Consider the following 19,624-nt stretch of genomic DNA (forward strand, 5'->3'; position numbering starts at 1 on the left):
GAGGAGGAGGAGGAGGAGGAGGAGAAGCAGCAGCAGGGACACATTCAGGCTGAGCCGTGATGAAGAGGACACAGGGTCTGCAGCATCACTGGAAAACAGGGAGGAGAGGAGAGAGGAGAGGAGAGGAGAGGAGAGGAGAGGAGAGGAGAGGCTCAACGCCCATGTCACTATGAGCTCAGGTCGCCCCCTGCAGGTGAAATCAGCTGCTTCCTCCATCTAGAGCTCCGCACAGTAACACAGAGCATCACTGCAGTGAGAACACTAAAACTAAAAACACAAATAAAGTAGATCTAGGAGTTCCATGCCTCCAAATTTTTACTGTTATGTAGAAATGAGGTTTCTTCGTATCATTAAAAGATCTGCAGGCTGCTGTATTTTTAGTGTAAAAGCGATACACAAATTAAATCCCATTATTAATAGTGTATAGTGTATAAATGACTGCTTGTCCAGAGTGCTTATACAGCTTACTGTACATGTTTTTAATCATGTCCAAACATCCTGTCATAAAGGAACAGATTTCCATGATTTAGAAATAAAAAGAAATTCTGAAGACATATTGAAAAATAAAGGAAAATACACACAAGCTTTATGTAACATTCAGGCGTTATATGTGCACCTCATTTCTCCAAAAATCAAAAGACAAAGTCTGTGCCGTGAGCTTTCAGCATTATTTATTTACAGCAGAAACTGTACAAACCACAACCAGGACAACACATGCCGAACAGCTGACCTTCACCACTCTGATACACTGTAAACATGTTTGTAACTCACCAGTACTACAAAATCTAAACCTTTTTTTCAAGCTTCACCAATTTTTGACAGACTAAAACTTTAAAATAGTGCAGCATGCAAGTGTTTACACGGAATACATAAAATGTCAAAAAAAAAAAAAAAAACAAGGACAAACACTCAATCCATTTATGGTTTCATTATTAAGGATGAAGCCTCACATAAAACAAATATATTACATCTATTGTCAGTTAGCAGCTGCATATTGTTTACTTCACATAATGCTTTCAGATGTTATAGATCAAAGCTGTGATGTGATTCGGTTACAGATGGGTGACAGTTGCAATATGAACAGTAACTTCTAAGCAAAAGTTAAAACTGTATTTACAAAAAAAAAAAAAAAAAAAAAAGACAAAAAATTTGAATTTCTAAAAACAGGCAATGATCCAAGTGATTACATGTGATAAAGAACAATACTTACACTGTATATGATAATGTCCCACTGATTCAAACATCTCCCAGTTTAAATAGAGGCTGGTCGCTGGTATTTACAGAACAAGTTAGGATGTAAAACAGTAACTTTGTGCAGCACAATTTGACGATGCTGTGCGGATCTCTTAAAATGCTATAAAGTTACAAACACCACGTTTATTTACAAAGCTATCTACGATTCTAAACTTGTACAACAGAGTTTTAAAAAAAAATAAATCTACAGCCACTCTGCTGTTAAATAGCAACATTGTTTTGACACATAATCCAATTAAATGTAACAGACTGGCTTCAGACTGGTTATGTCAATAGTTTATTTCGACTGAAGATAAATAAAAAGAAAAATCCATCATAACTTTCATTTAAAAATGGATTCAGTGTTTTTCACCTAGTTGCATTTTCAGTATTTAATTAACACACATTCAGCGAAAGGTGGTATTCAGATTTTAGCTACCCTGCACACACTCATACCAGCGTTCATTTCCACAATCAGTAAATAATGTCTGACTGGCTGAGACACTTTCACATATAGTACTGCTTGAGGTACTACGTTATTGTCGGCGCAGTATTTTATAGTATACAGTGTGAGTTTTGGCTTTTCAAAATGAGAGTGGATAGAAAAAAAGTGACTTCCAGTGTATTACTATGGAAATCAACTGATTGTACTTCATCCCATTCAGATGTATGTAAACTAAAAAGTGAAAATGGCCCCTTAAGGTGAAATTTCTCTCAGATTATAAATATAGGCTTTTCAAAATGCAATGTGTGCATTACTGTATATACAGACAAGATAGATGTTTATAGATCTTTCACAATTCTAGCTGGTGATAGAGAAATATCATAACTCTAAAATGTGTAACATTCATCTGGGACATGGGCACGTGAGATACATCCTGTGAAGTATCTGATAAATCAGTTCACATTAGCAGCTTTTCTTTTCTTTGGCTAGTTGTGCACTTCCCTGATGGAGACAACACTGATGTATTTGATCTCTGGTAAATGTGCACCGTGAGGAATCCATTAATCAGCAACAAGACAAATCCACATGACTAAAACCCTTTCACACAGAGATATACTGATCAGAATGTACTGTACCACATCTATTGTGCATTTCTCTGAGGTCTACTGCTGATGTAAAAAACAGGCACGGAGGTGACCTTCCCATACAGTACCTTGTCTCGGAAGCTAAATACATACAAAGGTGTACCTTTGAGGTAAACTTAGAGCACAAAAGGCACCGAAGATACAGTGAAATTCTCAGCTGGGTTTGAGAATCATTTGCTAATTCCTGGTTAATGTAATTAATTAAGAAGTAAAGGGGCGAGCATTTGATAATAATTGCCCACAGGATTTGGGCACAATAGCCGGCATTGAGACTCAAGATTGACAAACATTTACCAGGACATCTGCCAAACACATGCCAACTGCCAAAAAGTAAAAAATTCAAGCTTGAAGAGTAGTGACAAAAAAGCTGATCTCTCAAAAACTATTAAAAAACCTGTGGATTAAGGAGCCAAAAAACAGTCTGACAGAGGGTATATATGTACAAATGATTCATGATAAAAACTTTTTTAAAACTACTCAGTTTTAGTTAGTTGTGTTTAGTGGAACTGATCATATCAATGTGCAAAACTTACAAAAATTACTTTTTAGCTAAAAAATAAAAACATTTTTCTGATATAAAGTCCTGGTTTTCAGAAGCACAGAGTTTTTACGTCACCTTTACATCCAATTAGTCTTTTTAACTTTATCAATCAGCCAATTTAGACAACATTTTTGACTGGAATTAGGAGACAACTCAACGCTCAGACTGGAGAGGTCCGTAAAAGTCTCCATATGCCTCCTGGCTTTGCAGCTATTTCAAGGAATTCAACACGTCAATGTTTGATATGCAGAACAGATTAGTGAACCTCCTATTTCCTCAGGAATCGTCATCATCATCTCTGGTGGCGTTTTGTGTGTTGTGCAGGAAGGCTTCCTTCTCTGTGGCCATGGGCTCTCCCTTTATTGTGCAGGCTGGCGTGTCAGACCTGGTCAGCACTGCCTCTGCGCTGTTGCGAATACCGTAGCTGAAGTAGATAATGAAACCTACAAATGGTGTAGAAACATTGTGGCAAAGACATTAATTCTTTTTCAAACTATAAGCACAAAAGAGAGAAATATTTGATATAGTTGGCCAAAATATAAAGTACCTAAAACCATCCAGATGGCAAAGCGCATCCAGGTTCCTTTGTCGAGCTGCATCATCAGATAGACGTTGATGAACAAACTAATGACTGGGAGACAGGGCAGCAGGGGAACCTGAGAGGAGAGTGTGTGAAGAAACACTGCATATTTAACATTGTTTTATGAAGTTTGGTTCGTCAAGCTTAAACGGCAATGCAATTTAAGTAAAAGAAGGGAAAGAAGCATTTCTCTACAGTTTTCTCACATACCTATTCTGTAGTTAAGGTGTAACTTATTTTGTATGCATTCCTTTCATTCATTTAATTAAAGCACAAACTGTTTTAATGCAGTTGTCGGGAGTCTTTAAAAATGAATGGTATATCAAATTTAAGGAATTTCATATCTTGGAAAGTTGATTTTAATACTGACCACAATCAAATCGAATGCTAGAAACACAAAATGTATTGTGTGCTTTGTAAACAGTTGGTGATGGTAATGTAAGTACACACAATTTGTAGCTGTTGGGCTAAAAGATGTGTCGTTGTTCCGCAGGTTAGGAGCAATAATGAACGCCCCCACTCGCTGTTTGCTTGTTGGTGTTTGCTCTGTACACTGTATTTTACAGCACCAACATTACAGCAGTGACACTGTAATAAAACTGCTGTCTTTTAAAAGGCCTATACATGAAACCTTCAAGTGTATAGATTGGGTTGTTGAGATTTGCACATTACACTTATCACATTCTGTTCATTCACGTTCACATTATGTTTGCCCGTGTGACTACATAATAATGTGGGAAAACTCTTGTCTACCTTGAAGGCAAGCTTGGCCTTGCTCTGCGGCTGTCTCCACACAATGACGGTGAGAATCAGACAGATCACCATGATAATAGCAAGGATAGACAACGACCAGACTGCCAGCCCTCCATGAACAGCTATGACACTGAAGACACACACCAAAACACCTGGAAGGGAAACATAAGACAGTGAAGAGAGGCCATCAGATGATGGATCAGTAACCACGTGAATCATTCAGGCATGAACCAGTTTTGTCTGGGCTTAGCACGCGTCTCACCAATTACACTGGTGCAAATGTTGACGGCGAACCCAGACAGAGGGGACGGCTCTGCGTTGGAAGGGTAAAGTAGATTCTTGATGGTGAAGCGATCATCTGGTTGTGGTAACATGTCAATGTTCCCCTCATTGTAAGACTCAATTTCAGGTTCATCCTGAGTGTTGGCCATCTCGTAGGCCATGCTGAGCTGCTCAGGCTGGTACCTTCACACCGCAAGACAGACAGTTAAAACCAAGCAAACTCAGGGACTCCCAAACCTGCTGTTCACCAAGACTGAGGACACACTGCATCACATCCATTATGAAGCCTTTAACAGATGTTCCTCTCTAGTGAATGTGCTGCAGATGAATAGGCTGATTCATGACTGTAATCTAACATACATTAAATACAAAAAAGGGACTATATTTTGGCTGTAGGTCAGTAGGTTTAGTGAACCAGGAACCTTCAAATATTATATCTCTGATTGTTATTTTTAACTTAACTGTGAGTGACAACTCTCATCCTCAAACAGTCTGCGATCCTTTGATGTTAGTATGCATGTTTGATATTATTGAGGCAACTCAGATCAGTCATCTAGTATCAAATCATAACTGAAACTGAGTGTCTCAAACACTCACAGTTGACTAGCCTCTAGCTTCTCAGTGAGAGGATGTATAAATATGGTGTTATTCAGCCTGGTAATCCTCTAGTGTCCTGTCAACCAACCAAGAAGACTACCTGAGGACCAGCACACAGGCAGCCACCAGAGTATAGGCCAGCAAAGTGCCAATGGACATGAGGTCAACCAGGTCCTTCAAGTCAAACAGGAAAGCCATCACAGCTGCAGGACACATGGGAGAAAAATAAACAACATCACCAAGATGATCGATTTCTTCAAACCAGCACATTCACCACAATATAATGCACATATTGTATTTCTAAAATCAATCATTTCCAAACTATTACTGCACAGCTCCATTTATGTAAAACTTCAGGTGATTTTTCCGCCATCCTCCTTCCACAAGAGGGCATTGTTGCCTTTGGCCTCATCCCAGTTACCTACCAGACATAAGCCCTGCCACCGAGGTGGAGATGATGGGCGTCTTCCTCTCGCTGACACGTGCCAGAAACGAGAAGAGCAGACCATCGCGAGCCATAGCAAAGATAATGCGTGGAAGTGGAAACATGGAGCCAAGGAGACTAAGCCGAGGATGAAGGAAGAAGGAGGAGGAGGCAGACATTTTTACCTTAAAGAAAACCTCATGAACTCTGGTTTCACACAAGGCCTCAACTGTAGCCATTCTTACCAGACATCCTCAGGATGTAGCTGTGTTGCTTTGTGCACAGCAGTGATTGAGAGAAGAAAATATTACTATCTTTATGCTGTTTGATCATATTGGTTTTGGTTGAGTGCTTGTGTTGAGGCCATGTGCACCAAGGGCGCTCTGATAGGAACCCAAACCAGTTAGTGGGTTAAGATTGTCACCTCACCTGCCACAACACCTGATGTTACCGTAGCTGTTAGAGGGGTTTTGGTTCGTGGGCTGATTTTGGCCAAACATTTGAAGAGCAGGCCATCTTCTGCCATGGCCCAGATCACTCTGGGCATTGGGAACATGGAGCCTAGTAAACTAGTATGGGAGAGAGAGAAAACAACATGCCGTGCAAGTGAATGAACACGATTAGAAATTATAACAAGGGAAGTGGTGCCACAAAGCTTAGAACACACTTTTGTCTAGAATGTTGTTTGCCATAGTATTAAGATTTCCTTTAACTGGTACTAAGAGGTGCAAATCATGAAAACAATCCCAGACCAAAAAGTATGTAAAACCCAGACAAGGGTGTCCACATACTTTTGGCCAAAAGACCTTCCACCTGTCCCACAAACTACATGAAGCCAAATTAAAGATACTCTGTGAAGCTTTTGAGAGGTAGTCAATGCACGCAGGTGATGTAATTTGCATTCCTGCCAATAGTTTCACACTATCCCACTGATCTACAGGTGGCGGCAACTCACTGAAAAATGCAGCACAGCTGCAGGGAAGACTGCAAGCGTGTAAACATGAGTGTAAACGATGCTTTCAAGAAAAATCTGCTTTGCAAATGTTTAATGAGGAAGGAAATGTATTCAAACTTTTGTTAGCCCTCAAGGATATACACAATGCATTGCAGTGAGTAACACTGAATGTAAACAGAAACTTTGTTGACAAGAAACTCCACTGGGCACCTTTAAGTCTTGCGCATGCATTTTATAACAACCACTTTTAAAGAAATAATTAGAAAATTCACTCAATAAATGTGCTTTGTCATCTGGCAAATAATTTCTAATCACCTTAACTACTGGACATAAAAATTGTCATTCCTAAAAAAGCATGCACGAGTTTTCATGCTGAGAAGCAGTCGCAGAGCCACTTACCTGGTCGACAAGGCACATAATGAGCCAATGGCCACTGCATAATTAGCTCCTTCCCAGCCCACATACTTAAAGGCCACTGGCAGTGGGCTGTTCTGGTCCAGCATGTAGTACGGCATCATCACAGTGAGGGCCGCAGACACACCGAAGTATGCCACAAAACAGATGAGGAGCGAGGCTACAATTCCGATAGGGATGGCCCTCTGAGGATTTTTCACTTCTTCTCCTGGAGGGGAAACACAACCGGAGATGTCAGAGAGGAAGGGGTCATATAGTCATTAGATCATCAATTTAATGCATTTAATTCCTCTCACCTGTAGTGGCAATGCAGTCAAACCCTACAAAAGCATAAAAACAGGTGGCGGCACCAGAGAGGACTCCAGTCCAACCAAAAGGCATGAAGCCGCCTTCACCGAGGCTTTCTCTTGATGGCAAGGACTCAGACATACTGGAAGCAAAAGGCAGAAAACAAATGCTTATTTCAAACACAACTCGAGCATGTCATTAGGCACATTAAACATTTTGGGAATAAGCTCTTCTCCTACTTGAGGCTGGAGTTGCTGGTGCCATTGAGGATTTCTTGGGGGTTCAAGTTCCAGTTTTTTAGGTTTCCTTTGACCAGGCCAGAGATGACAACAAACAGCAGCACCAGTATATTGATGCAGGTGAATACTTTATTCACCAAGGCTGACTCCTTCACACCAAATGCCAGCAGTCCTGCAAGCAAGTAAAAAACAAAAAAAAGACAAAGGGAAAGGTGAAAGCCTATGATGTAAAAGAGGAGGAAAAAAAAGCAGATAAAAAATAAGAGAGAGATTTGTCCGAGCTGCTACTCACCCGTCAGAGTGATTATGATGAAGACGGCAAATATATCTGGATACTTTGCCAGGATGTCCGGGGCGTTCATGGACATGTACTGTTTGCAGAATTGCTCAATGTGCTTTCCAATCAGTTCATCAAAGGTTGCACTCCATGCTCTGGCAACACTTGAAGTTCCTGCAGGGGGGAAAGTATTCATGTAAACTAAACAATATCTTGTGTTGCAGCCAAACCTTTATTTATCTCATTATTCTAAGTCTCACCAATGACATAAGAGAGGATGAGGTTCCAGCCTGTGATAAAGGCCCACAGTTCTCCAACCGTCACATAGCTATAGAGGTAAGCAGAGCCGGTTTTGGGGACCCGGGCTCCGAACTCTGCGTAGCACAGACCAGCCAGGACCGAGGCAAGCGCAGCAATGAGGAAGGAAAGGACGATGGCCGGGCCAGAGCTTTCGCGGGCTACAGCGCCAGCCAGCACGTAGACACCAGCGCCCAGCGTACTTCCAACGCCCAGAGCCACCAGGTCAAACGTGTTGAGGCATCGAGACAGGCGGGAGTCCTCTGCGTTACAGTCCACAACCTTCACCCGCAGGAGCTGCTTCCCAATGCCTTTTAATGTCGCCAGAATCATCCTGGCTGGTACTCTGCACCAAAATCTCCACAGAAGAGAATTCACCTGATGACAAAACAAAGCAGGAATGACAGAGTGCTGAGATTGTGAGCAGACAAAGGAAAGGAAAACAAAAACAACAAACTATGGTGCTGTTCCAGTCCCATAGTAAATATCTCTTTGGTCCTTGTGCTTATAACTTTGATTTGATGTTCTAAGAAATAATAAGATGATTAACACGACATTGACATTTTTTTTCTTTTTTTGGAGTCAAAGTTGTTTGCCCATTGGCTTTTTGAGTATAGACACTGCACTATCTACCTACCTGTCTCCTTGGATTTTCTGCTCAGTGATATCACTGCTATGGCTCATTGCAATGACTTATTACCATAATAGCCATCAGCTTCATACTTATTTGCATTCTAGCATAGTTAAATTTTAATAGTAATGCATCAGAATATGCAGATCATACACCGGCTATGTAAGATGAGGTAACCTCTTATGTGTCAGGAACTAAAAAAAGCTAAATGTATAATAAATAAAAGTTTCCAAAAATATTTTGTTCTCCTTTTCTGTTCTTTTATTAAATTACTATTATTTCTTACCAAGGTATATTGTTCCAGGTTATGGCTGAATCCCAATATAGATGAGCCCACTTTAGAAGTAAAAAGACTTTGTTGACTTTCTTTCCATCAAATGACATTATGCAAAATTAAATCACAAGAACAATATTTTCCTCAGATGCTGTAATGTGAAGTAATGCTGTATCAATATAACAAAGTCAGCAGTAATGGACTTGTCACATTTTATATCTCGCTGTTTTTGAGAGAACAGAAAAAAAGCTAAACTAATCCATGATCTCACCAGTTACTTTATATTCATTTAACAATTTCATTGGAAATATTGTGTAATTGTTAAGTGAATATAAAATGACTGATGAGATCATGGATTAGTTTTGCTTTTTTTCTGTTCTCTCAAAAACGGCGAGATATAAAATGTGACAAGTCCATTACTGCTGACTTTGTTATATTGATACAGCATTACTACCCTCTGCAACCCAAGATCAAACCAAAGCCTCTTCTAAAACAGCACAGCAGAGGCAGGCACAGATCTGCCCAACAATGCAGATGAGTACTCACTTTCACAACACAATACAAAACAGGATCTTCTGTCCTCACTGACACACAGTTACTCTTCTCCCTCTTCTTCAGTTCATAAATCTGCTCAACCACTTTCTCCAGAGTGCAGCTGTAGACTAATGCCCAGTCAGCTTCAGATGGATAGAGCCAAGAGAGACGTTTACAAGTGCTGCTTTGACACGTGACACAGACGCCTCTTAGTGTACAAACCATTCAGGTGTCCATGTCACAAATAGAACAGTGACAAATCACATGGCCTCTGGGCTCGAGACGCTCAGAGCAGCTGTGACAACAGTCATATTCCCCGCATGCAACACCGACTGACTCAGACAGGCTCGGCTCATTACAGTCAAGTCGTGAATATGAGACGGCAAGAAAATATGACGCGGTTGTACTCTTTTACCTTCTAATGGAAGAAAGTGATTTTAAATGAGAGAATTACTACGAATTAGGGTGCTGGTTATAAATTTGGCCTGTATTCGGCATTGTAATCAGAGATCTCAGTTGTGTGCTTTGTGACACACGGAGACGTCAACAGCATATCAGGAAGTTGGGATGTGTGTGTGTGTGTGTGTGTAGAACACTCCTCCAAAAAGAAGACAAGATTCAAGGACTAAATGAGCCTGCAGCTGTGGTTCAACAAGTTTGTGTTGTCTGTCGAGGTTATGATGACCTGTACAGTTGGAGCCAAACATTTAAGTGATCCTTTAGACCCACATGCAGAAGTCAAAACAACCCTGGTGTGCACCTCTCACATCTGTCAATAATGTGACCACAAGCACGACATGAAAGATACGTTGCGCAAGCAAGAACATTTGTTACATCGCAGCCCGGGCAAAAAGGGGGCGAGAAGAGCCAGCGGTTGAGGACTCAGCGCAGAGACATACTGTAGAATGCACGAGATGTGACGAACAGCGGCTGAGCTAAAAAAGGAGCGTGGGCAGGACGGGACCCTGCCCTCTTCTCAGCCAATCAGCGAACTCAACACCTGCTCATGACACAGAGGGGGCATGTGGGTGAATTTGGAATAGCAGTCAGTCACATGCTGTTCACTATTTGGCCCTAGGGAAAATACTTTTCCTCCTTCAAATGACTTTTATGTTAGCTGTGACACTGTTTATACACAGGAAGGAGAGTGCAGAGTTACAATAAGACATCAAGCGAAGCTTTAAACATTTGGTTGGTATATTGTTGGGGCCTGAGGGCTACAAAATGATATTTCCATTGATCCTCTCCCTGTAAACTAATGTTAAAGTTAACATAACATCCCTAAAATACATTTGACTTGCACTCACTCAATTATTTGCAAGTACACTAGGACTGCAGATCTTCGTTGGCTGATTTTAAATGATGCTGCAAATGTTACATGTAATACGAAACAGCTGGCGAACACCTGCAGAACCAACTGAGTCTGAGAAAACACATTATCCAGACATTTGAGAATGCAACTTGACATTTTTCTTAACACGAAATTTGAGAAAATCTACTAACTGCCTTTCATTGCAATTTTCCCTGCATGAATTTAAAAGACGGCAACAGCAGAGAGCCGCTTCAGGGACCGCTGTGCTCCCACTTGGCATGCGAAGGGTATTTAGCAGCACTACAAAAAGCCCACCTGCCCTTGTGGTGTAACTGGGAACGAGGCAAACAAAAGTGCCATGTGAGGGCGATCATAAAACAGACGGCTTACACAAGCCAAACAAAATTTCCTTTCCAGGGATCTGGGCCTGAGTGACACCTCTAGGGCCACACTGACCTTGTAACATTAAAGCTGCAGAGGACAGAACATGACAACAACATCCATCCATTAGAAAAGGAGCAACAGTTTTGCTGAGATGTTCACACCTTCACAGACGGTGGCTTTTGGACACACACCCATAAAGTTTTTTTGCCCTTGAGGAAATAAATAAATAAATTAGCTAAAGCCACGGAGACTTAAAGCTAAAAGGATCCCTTTCATGATGTAGACACAAAAATATCTACGGGCGCCTGAAAGTCAGTGTGTCTAATAAATATTAACACAAAACATCTATTTCAGTCTTTATGGTAACTGTCATGTGATAACTATTACTATGTATAATATCTCTAGGGTATTACACATGCACACACCCACAGTACAGCCAATAATAGTATCATTGATGATACAGATTGGGAGATGTTGACACCCCAGTGCAGTGTCAGAAACAGTCCCTGTTAGAGCTCAGCTGATATGACCTTGCAGGCTCCTCGCTGATTCACTGTGTTTACATTCTGTACCTTCCTCGTGGTTTGTTCTCTGTGACTGCATTCATCCCCAAAACACGTTTGACTGCTATGTCACAGATTACATCTTCACATGTGCACACGAGTGTATTAATAGTTAAGGTGCCCCCCTGATTTGCGCTCACTTTGAGGTGAGTGTCGGACCTCTGGCCGGCACTGGGCCTGCAATGATGCTCTGAAACATCATTTTAAAACCTAATGAATTCCCATTTGTTTGGCAGGTGATCCCACTGTGTATTCTAAATGCCCCGCTGCCCGTTTGAATTCATTTGCATATTTTTAAGGCAATTTTCATGCCTAATTGGCTGACGTGTCAGTAACATGTAATTTTCACATGTCCTACACTTATTTAAGTACACGACTATTTCTGCAGACAGCAAAAGGTCTTAAACATGCCTGTTTCACTTGCTTGCTTACTTATGTATTCACAGTAAACTCAGCAGGAGCAGCAAATAGACACTGATCTTTACAGACTGCTAATAAATCCACAAGCACATCGTTTTATCTGGGTCACTGCACAGTGAGTGAATAACAATGGAAAACAACAAGAGGCTCTCTGGTTACTAAAACAAATTCATTTAAACTAGTTGTAATAGTTTAACTAGATATACTGCGGGTTCAAGCCTCAACAGTAAGTATATTCGGTACGGTTTGTCTGCCACTGTTTCCATGGTTTAAAATCACAAATCATTGCAATAATTTCAGCATCTGTTTCACAGATATATTGTGAAAGAATGTTAGAGCCGCTCCCCATTTAGGGGAATGCCAGCAAAAGTCTTTGGCTGGATGGCGGCCAAAGGAATAAAAACTTCTGCATACCTGGCCAGTATCAGTCCAATATGTCGTGAACATTTTTATTTAGGGAAATTCAACCAAGAGGCCGTAAAGCACAGCAGATATAAAAAACGACATTACATCCTGACTGATTCCCAGACTGATAGATGGGCTGACCGGATGCAGTAATGACCTTCATTAAATCAAACTTGTGGTATGAAAGTTTTACACCAGACTCAAATATTAGCTGTGTGGATAATAGAGGTTTAGTTTAATGGGTTTTATTCTGCTAAGCTTTTGATGATGGCACTATTTTCTTCAATTGCGTTTCTTAGTCTTTTTCAACTAATTATGTGTATTTAGGAAGTTTATGGGATTTACATAAAAAGTACAATGGACCAGAAGTCTCGTAAGTAGTTGAAAGAAATACAGAATAGTGATTACTGTTGTTTTCCAGAGGATACAGTAGGTAAAGCAGTCTTCTTACTGAACAATTTCCTCTTTTGGTTTCCATAGATAGTGTATCCACGCTGAGCTCCGCAAGCATATGGAAGGAAAATTGGACTAAAAACACAATAACTTATTAAGACACTTTGATTAGGCAGTTTCAGACTCTTGTAGCCTCTTAATAACTTTGGGTGAACTTTGCATTTTTGCACATAACAAGGATTTTTGACTCCGTCTCTTACATTGAATTGTTTGAAAGGGATCTCCTTCCAGCCAATGTGTACAGCAGGATTAACAAGAGCTACCAGAATACCACAGCATCGGCGTGTGATCACTGTTTGAACTAAAACTACACCCTAACAATTATCTTCCTAAAGCACAAATTAATGTTAAGTAAAATTGGCCTCTTTAGCCTGAAATGATCCACATGTTGCTATTGATATTCAGCTGCTGTTGCAAAAAAAAAAAAAAAAAGAAGGAAACAGATGAATGAATAAATGATTTTGATTCTGGTTAATGAGTTTGATTTAGTTTTTTTATAACTCTGCATGATAAATACTTGACTCATCATTTCACACAGTTTGTCAACAGATGGTTCAAAATACACCACAATGGACCAGGATGCATTTAAAAGCCTCGATGAAAATATGATCAAAACGATCATTTGAGCAATTCAACATCAAATGTAGGTGAATGTGACTCTCACAGCTTCACAAACTAACATTAACACCTAAAATGTTTCATCAGCCTTCACAGTATAACCGAATTAAAGTTTTGATCAGTTTTTTTTCCACCATTTCAAGCCAAAGAAACTGTGCAAGAACCGTTTTATTAGGTGTATTTTCAGCGTGGGCTCAGGAGTTCACCCAACCCACCAGTGGAAACTCCTGAAATGATGTGGCGCTATAAAAGGCAATGTTTGCCCTCTCGTTCTCAGCGCAGGCTTCTCAAACTGGAAACATCCACACAGAAGTGCGCCTAATGGCCCGCGCGCTTCCAAACACTGGATCATTAGCGGAGATCTTTGCGCCGCACTCGGCTACTTTAAAGTCTTCGGATGTGAAGAGGAAAAAACGCCAGCAGCTGCTCTCGGATGCCCTCAGGTTTCATTGCATCAGCCGGATGGTTCCTTCCTCCTTCAGACCATGTGCGCCGCTTCCTTAACTGACTCTTACTGCCCCCAGCCCCCCCCCCCCTCCTTAAACAAACAGCTACAGCCCAGCAATGTTGGTTTTCAAAATAAAGAGTCAGATTATTAAACTTGAGATGCCTTACCTTCTCCAAGAGGACGCCGATCAGAAAAAGCTGCTGCCTCCCCACTAGGCCCGACTCAGCTCCTCACACCAGCCGCATGGATCGCTTTTATCCGGCAGGAACTTCTGACAGATGATTTGTTAGGAAGGACACACACACACACACGCACACACACACACACGTGTACACACACGTACTGATGTCCAACCCACTCGCCTCGCTGTCTGCGGCTCCACCCGATTATTGTAGAAATATCAGATTCTGTGTGCACACACCCCCACCCACCTCTCACCCAACCCTCCCCCTGCAAAAACTATCTGCAACCACTGGATGGCGCTCTTCACACACAAATCCCCCTCCAGCATCCTGGATGGCGTTCAGAAATAGCTACAGGGCCTGCAGAAGTGTCTTCATTTTAAATTTGGCTCCATATCAGTGCACATATGTTGACACCTCTCCCTGCTGGCCCCTGCTTACAAACAGTCACACCATCATGGGATCATCATGGATTTCTTGTGAAGTTGCAAAAGTCTCAGTGGGGGAAACAAAGCTGTTAAGCTCCATTCTCTGAGTTTCCTGCTGTGGCCGTGGAGCGGTAGGCTGCCACGTTGTGATCCTCTTATTTCAGCCGGATTCTTGATATAGAGGCCCCCGAAATATACACCAGGATTTGGGATTATCAATGCGAGGGGATCCTTGCAGGCTGCTCAGCATACAAAAAAGAAGCCACCCCAGTCATGACTAAGCTCCATCCAGCCTGGGATGGAGGGATTCCTTCCAACCACATCAGTCATTTTTAGGCCCTGCTGAAACCAGCTGTGGAGGTTGTTGAGATCATTTGGATTTTTGAGGCTCCTTCGTGGCTCCCATCTTTGCTTTGACTAAAACTACTTCATGAATCAAAGCTTACTAAGACATAATTGGTAAGAGAAGTGCGGTACATGCTGCCTTATCTGACATTTCTAGATTTATGGTTGACTGCTGCTCACCCAGTGGGCCAATTGTGGATCGCCTTGATAAATGAGAGTCAGTGCTCTAAGGTGATTTTGAAGTAATGCAGTTCCTGTGGGACTACTTGCATACTCCCCCATCACAAGATATTGCTGCGTTTTGCTCCTGTTAGATACAGCATCTGTACATTTTTCTAGTGGATTGTTTCCCACACCATGAACTTATCTCAACCACTGTCGTAAATGTGAATGAGCTGATTCAGTATGAATGCAGTTCCTGCTAGTGCTCTGCAGCTCTGGTTCTCATGAGCCTCAGTACTGATGGTTTTCATTCAAGCTGTTTAATGAGGACTGAAAAAGACACAAGATACCAGGAGAATGCATTTAATTACCTCATACAATAGACAACAAGTGGCACATTGGGTCCCAAAGATCTGCAGAGGAACCAGTCGCTGCCAATGTGCTGCATGAAGATGAAAAACTGAATGTAATGACAAAAAGGATATCAGCACATTCTGCTCTCTGCTGGCTTTGACAACAGTCCCAGCACACACATTGATCCTTTCCTCTCCCTTGCTGATGCCAGAGTGCTGCACTAAGACGGCCTGATTCAGGCACAGATGAACTTTACAATCTTATCAGTCACAATAAAAGTAAAGATTGAAATCAGCTTGACCCAGGAGGCCAAGGATCCCTCGCTCTCACAAGCTTTTGATACTGATACTCCAATGTATTTGCTTTCTTACCAAGAGTTAGATGAGGATATTGATATCAATCTCATCTTCATGCTTTCAAATGGTTAGCCGTGCCTACAGCACAAACATCGGAGGCCTCTGTCAAACCGAAAAATGATACGTTACAAAAGCTTCAAAACTAGCCCCAACCATCCCTTTTCAAGAAAAATAAATACCCACGGAGCTTAGAAAAAAACAGAATCCTCAAAGACTCTTCCAACCCATCTGGATGGAAAAATATTACACAGGATAAAGCAGATTTTTAACCCTTTTCCCAAGTTGCTGAACTGTTAAAGAAAGAAAGAAAAAAAGAGTTTGCCAGAGATACTGTGATCTAGCTCCATTTCTGTGGTGTGAAGCAAGCAGAAAGTTACAGACATTATTAGTTACTGTATATTTGTCTATATTGTATCATTCAATATTTCTATATTTCATATTTCTAATATTTTGATATTATTAACAATAGTTTGGGGGAAAACAAGGAAGATGGCCCTTCCCCGTGTGCGACATAGCGTAGCTCTCTGAGACAAGTTTTACACAGTTTTTGTCTTGTTAGTGTCGCTACTGTCTTTTTTTAGAGATCAGCCCCTCACCCTCACCCTCACCCCTCACCCTCGCCCCTCACCCAAGCCTACAGAGGACCCATTGAAAGCATCCTCACCAGTGGTATCAGTGTGGTATGGCAACAACACCCTGGCTGAGAGGAAATTGCTGCAGCAACTCATCAAAACTGCAGAGAGGGTCGTCGTCTCTGACCTCCCCTCTATGGACACCATATACACCCAGTGCTGCAGGAAGAAAGCACAGCGCGTCCTCAGGGACAAACACCACCCAGCCCATGTCCTGTTCAAGTGGGTGGAGTCAGGTTACAACCTGAGACACCGCAGGCCTGTGAGCATCAGCAACTCACAAGACCTGTTTCTATAACAGCTTGTTTCCAGCCACTGTCTGGCTAGTGGTACAGGACATTAAGGAGGGGAAGTACCTCATCCCACAACCCACTCACACCCTGCACAGCTAACCACCTCACCTCCCACTCCCTCCACCCATCCCTCCATCATTAATGTTTGTTCCATGACCAGTCATGTGCAATACAACTATGGCCATTTCAGTTCTGTTTACAAACCAACATGTAATATTACTTCTGTATGCTAAATACCCACTCAGGGCATATTTTTATATAGAGTGCTTTCTCTACTGTTTTCTTATTTATCATGTGCATTTATTTTATCTTATTCTTATTTGTATATTTGTACATAGCTTCCTGTTTTTGCTGCTCTTACTTTTATTCTGTAGCTCGTTGACAATTAATTCCAATGTACCTGCTCTTACTCATGCAAATGGCAATAAACTCTATTCCACTCTATTCTATGTCAGATTTGTATATTTTTCTTGTAAATGAGCAAGATGTGTCATTTCTGGCAACCTGGATAGGAAATTTCAAATCTGGGTTTTTTTGTTTTTTTTTTATCACTGGGTATTTTTCTATTTAGAGAAAGGCATACATCTGGAACTCAAAGGTAATGCACATCTTGTATCCTCTGGTAATACAGGTTGTGATGTATGCTTTGAACATTTTTGCAGCCCAAACCTGTTTTTATTTATTTATTTTTTATCAAGTACTTTACTTACTTACACAACACTAAAACAGAAATATTCAGATTACCAGAGCTCCTATGATTTGTTCCTTCTAAATGTCCTAAAAACCAACCCAAGAATAGAAGTCTGAGCACATCATATAGGAGGATAAAGATATGGAAGACAGTGTCTCACCATCCTAGAAAAAGACAACAGGTCTAAAAGGATCAGGCTACATACTGTGAGCCACAGGCGATCAAACCTGCAGGGGTTGATTGTTCCTGGAAAACACAGGCTACCTCACCTCAAAAACTACAATGAAGAGTGTGTGTGCTTCTTTTGACTGTTCCACATATTCAGGAGAGGCCTTATAAGCAAGCTGAACTTTGCTATTCATAGTAGAATATGTGCTAAATGTACAGACAGACAACGAGAACAAAAACACTAACCTCTCTAATAGCTCTTGGCCTTAGTAACGTGTTACTGCCTTGAATTTGCTGGGCATTGGCTCAGCATGGGTTAAAGAAAGATTAATGCTTAACATTCGTGCTATTGTTTAATCAAACCTGACAGATTTGACAGAATTACTTTGCAGGAATTCCTTAGGGGTAAATGTTAAAACAGGCTTTTCAGGTATGGGTTGTTGAACACTCTTAATATCATACCTAAAGAAAGGAAAGTTAATGGATACCACCCACGGTGCACATTTATAATGGCATTCAGTGACATTTGCCATTCAAATCTTTCTTGCAAATATTGCTTCATACTACACTTTGAATTCTAATACAAAAAACCCTGTTTTTCTTCCTAGAATTACCCATTGGTCATTTTCCTACTGTGCCAACAGATAAAATGCCACATGACCTTACAAATATTTCATTAATTAATGTAATTAACCGTACATTTCTTATTTCTAAAGTGCGTAACACGGCCTCAGCGAGCAATTCTCTGGAAAGTTAGGTAACAGAATACAATATCATTGCAGGCATTTCGTATAAGAGCTGCAGCAGCGTGCATGGTGAAATCCCTTCCTGACTTGTGCAGTCTCATGAGTCAGACTCTGAAAACATCCTCTTTGTGCATGTCATACCCCCAATTCTGACTCTGACAATATTGCATTCTCTGGGAGCTTCCCTCTAGGCTTTTCTATCCTAGTGAGCCCATGAGAAATTCAAAAAAGACAAACTGCTATAACACAGACTACACTCTGTGCTTCCAGGGCTACTGATGAAATCTCTTGTACAACACAAACATATACAGTATGTCCTGCATATTTCATGGCAGTCATATCTACAGGGGGTTCACTCAACAACATAAACACCTGTAAAATTCAGTGCACATGAAATAGCCGTGCCCACACAGCTATCATTGGGAAGTTAGCAGTTCATTTTTTTTCTGTTGCTGTTTCAGAAAAGTATTGACTTAAGTTCTGAGGCATTAGATTGTGGTGGTGTTGCATTATGCTGTAAGGCGTACCTATCATTTTGTTCACTGCATGAACACATTTGCATTGTAATTGCATTGTCTTGTACAATCATCCCCTGTGGTAGCATATAAATATTATAAAGTTATATTAGAGCGCCATTTTTGGGAAAGCCCAGAGGATTTTGGGGGGCATGGGGAGTTTAGTAGCCTTTAGTAGGTACTTGACAGAGAAGAGACTGACAAGTCTACACGAGACATGCCATGCAGCTTCAAAACATGCAGCTACACCAAGTGAGCCACTCAGACAGCCAGAAATCAGCTCATGAAAATGTAACAGAAAAAAAAAAACATATGCAAAAATGATTAAAAAGAGAAAATATAATCTTCTGAACGCCACAAAAATGCAGCCTCAAAAATTTCCACAGAATTGAATCAGCACCTTTGTGAAACAGACGCGTCAAAAGCTACATTGTGATCTTCCCGAACTGCTTTTCATGGTGCAGCTGCTATTAAGGAGCTGCTTGCATCGATGTCAGTGCACAAAGACACATAATCTGGTGGAAGTAGCACAAAGTGTGGGTGCCTAGGAAGTGAAAATGTAAGTATTATGGTTTGATGAGTTGTCTTTCATCTACCTTACATCATATGTTGTGGGCATCACTGGGGCGACTTCTCCGTATAGTCCTGTAACAACATTTCACAGCTTCCCTGGTCACCAAATGGAAACTGAAACTTTATGTTGAGAAGTGCAGGGTGCAAAGAAGATTCTTTCTTTTGTCA

At 41.1% G+C, this 19,624-nt stretch overlaps 1 protein-coding gene across 1 annotated transcript; it reads right to left on the bottom strand.

Moving 5' to 3' along the window:
* Window positions 1-2,749: 2,749 nt before the first annotated feature.
* On the bottom strand, window positions 2,750-14,309 carry LOC139199671 (high affinity cationic amino acid transporter 1-like). The gene is made up of 12 exons (XM_070828766.1): window positions 14,179-14,309; window positions 7,933-8,347; window positions 7,688-7,846; window positions 7,396-7,567; window positions 7,165-7,298; window positions 6,854-7,076; window positions 5,929-6,068; window positions 5,176-5,278; window positions 4,459-4,661; window positions 4,197-4,348; window positions 3,411-3,519; window positions 2,750-3,306 (listed from the first exon to the last, which is right to left on the bottom strand). The coding sequence occupies exons 2-12, from the start codon at window positions 8,300-8,302 to the stop codon at window positions 3,140-3,142; spliced, it is 1,932 nt and encodes a 643-aa protein (XP_070684867.1). The 5' UTR covers window positions 8,303-8,347; window positions 14,179-14,309; the 3' UTR covers window positions 2,750-3,139.
* Between the last annotated feature and the right edge of the window lie 5,315 nt (window positions 14,310-19,624).

Source organism: Pempheris klunzingeri, chromosome 4 (genome assembly GCF_042242105.1).
Source record: "Pempheris klunzingeri isolate RE-2024b chromosome 4, fPemKlu1.hap1, whole genome shotgun sequence".
Lineage (NCBI taxonomy): Eukaryota > Metazoa > Chordata > Actinopteri > Acropomatiformes > Pempheridae > Pempheris > Pempheris klunzingeri.

Coding starts and splice junctions, on each gene's coding strand:
- LOC139199671 (XM_070828766.1), bottom strand. CDS start 8,302: ATGATTCTGGCGACATTAAAAGGCATTGGGAAGCAGCTCCTGCGGGTG. Junction 5,279..5,928: donor AACATCAGGTGTTGTGGCAG/GTGAGGTGACAA, acceptor TGTGTCCTGCAG/CTGTGATGGCTTTCCTGTTT. Junction 4,349..4,458: donor CATTTGCACCAGTGTAATTG/GTGAGACGCGTG, acceptor TTTCCCTTCCAG/GTGTTTTGGTGTGTGTCTTC.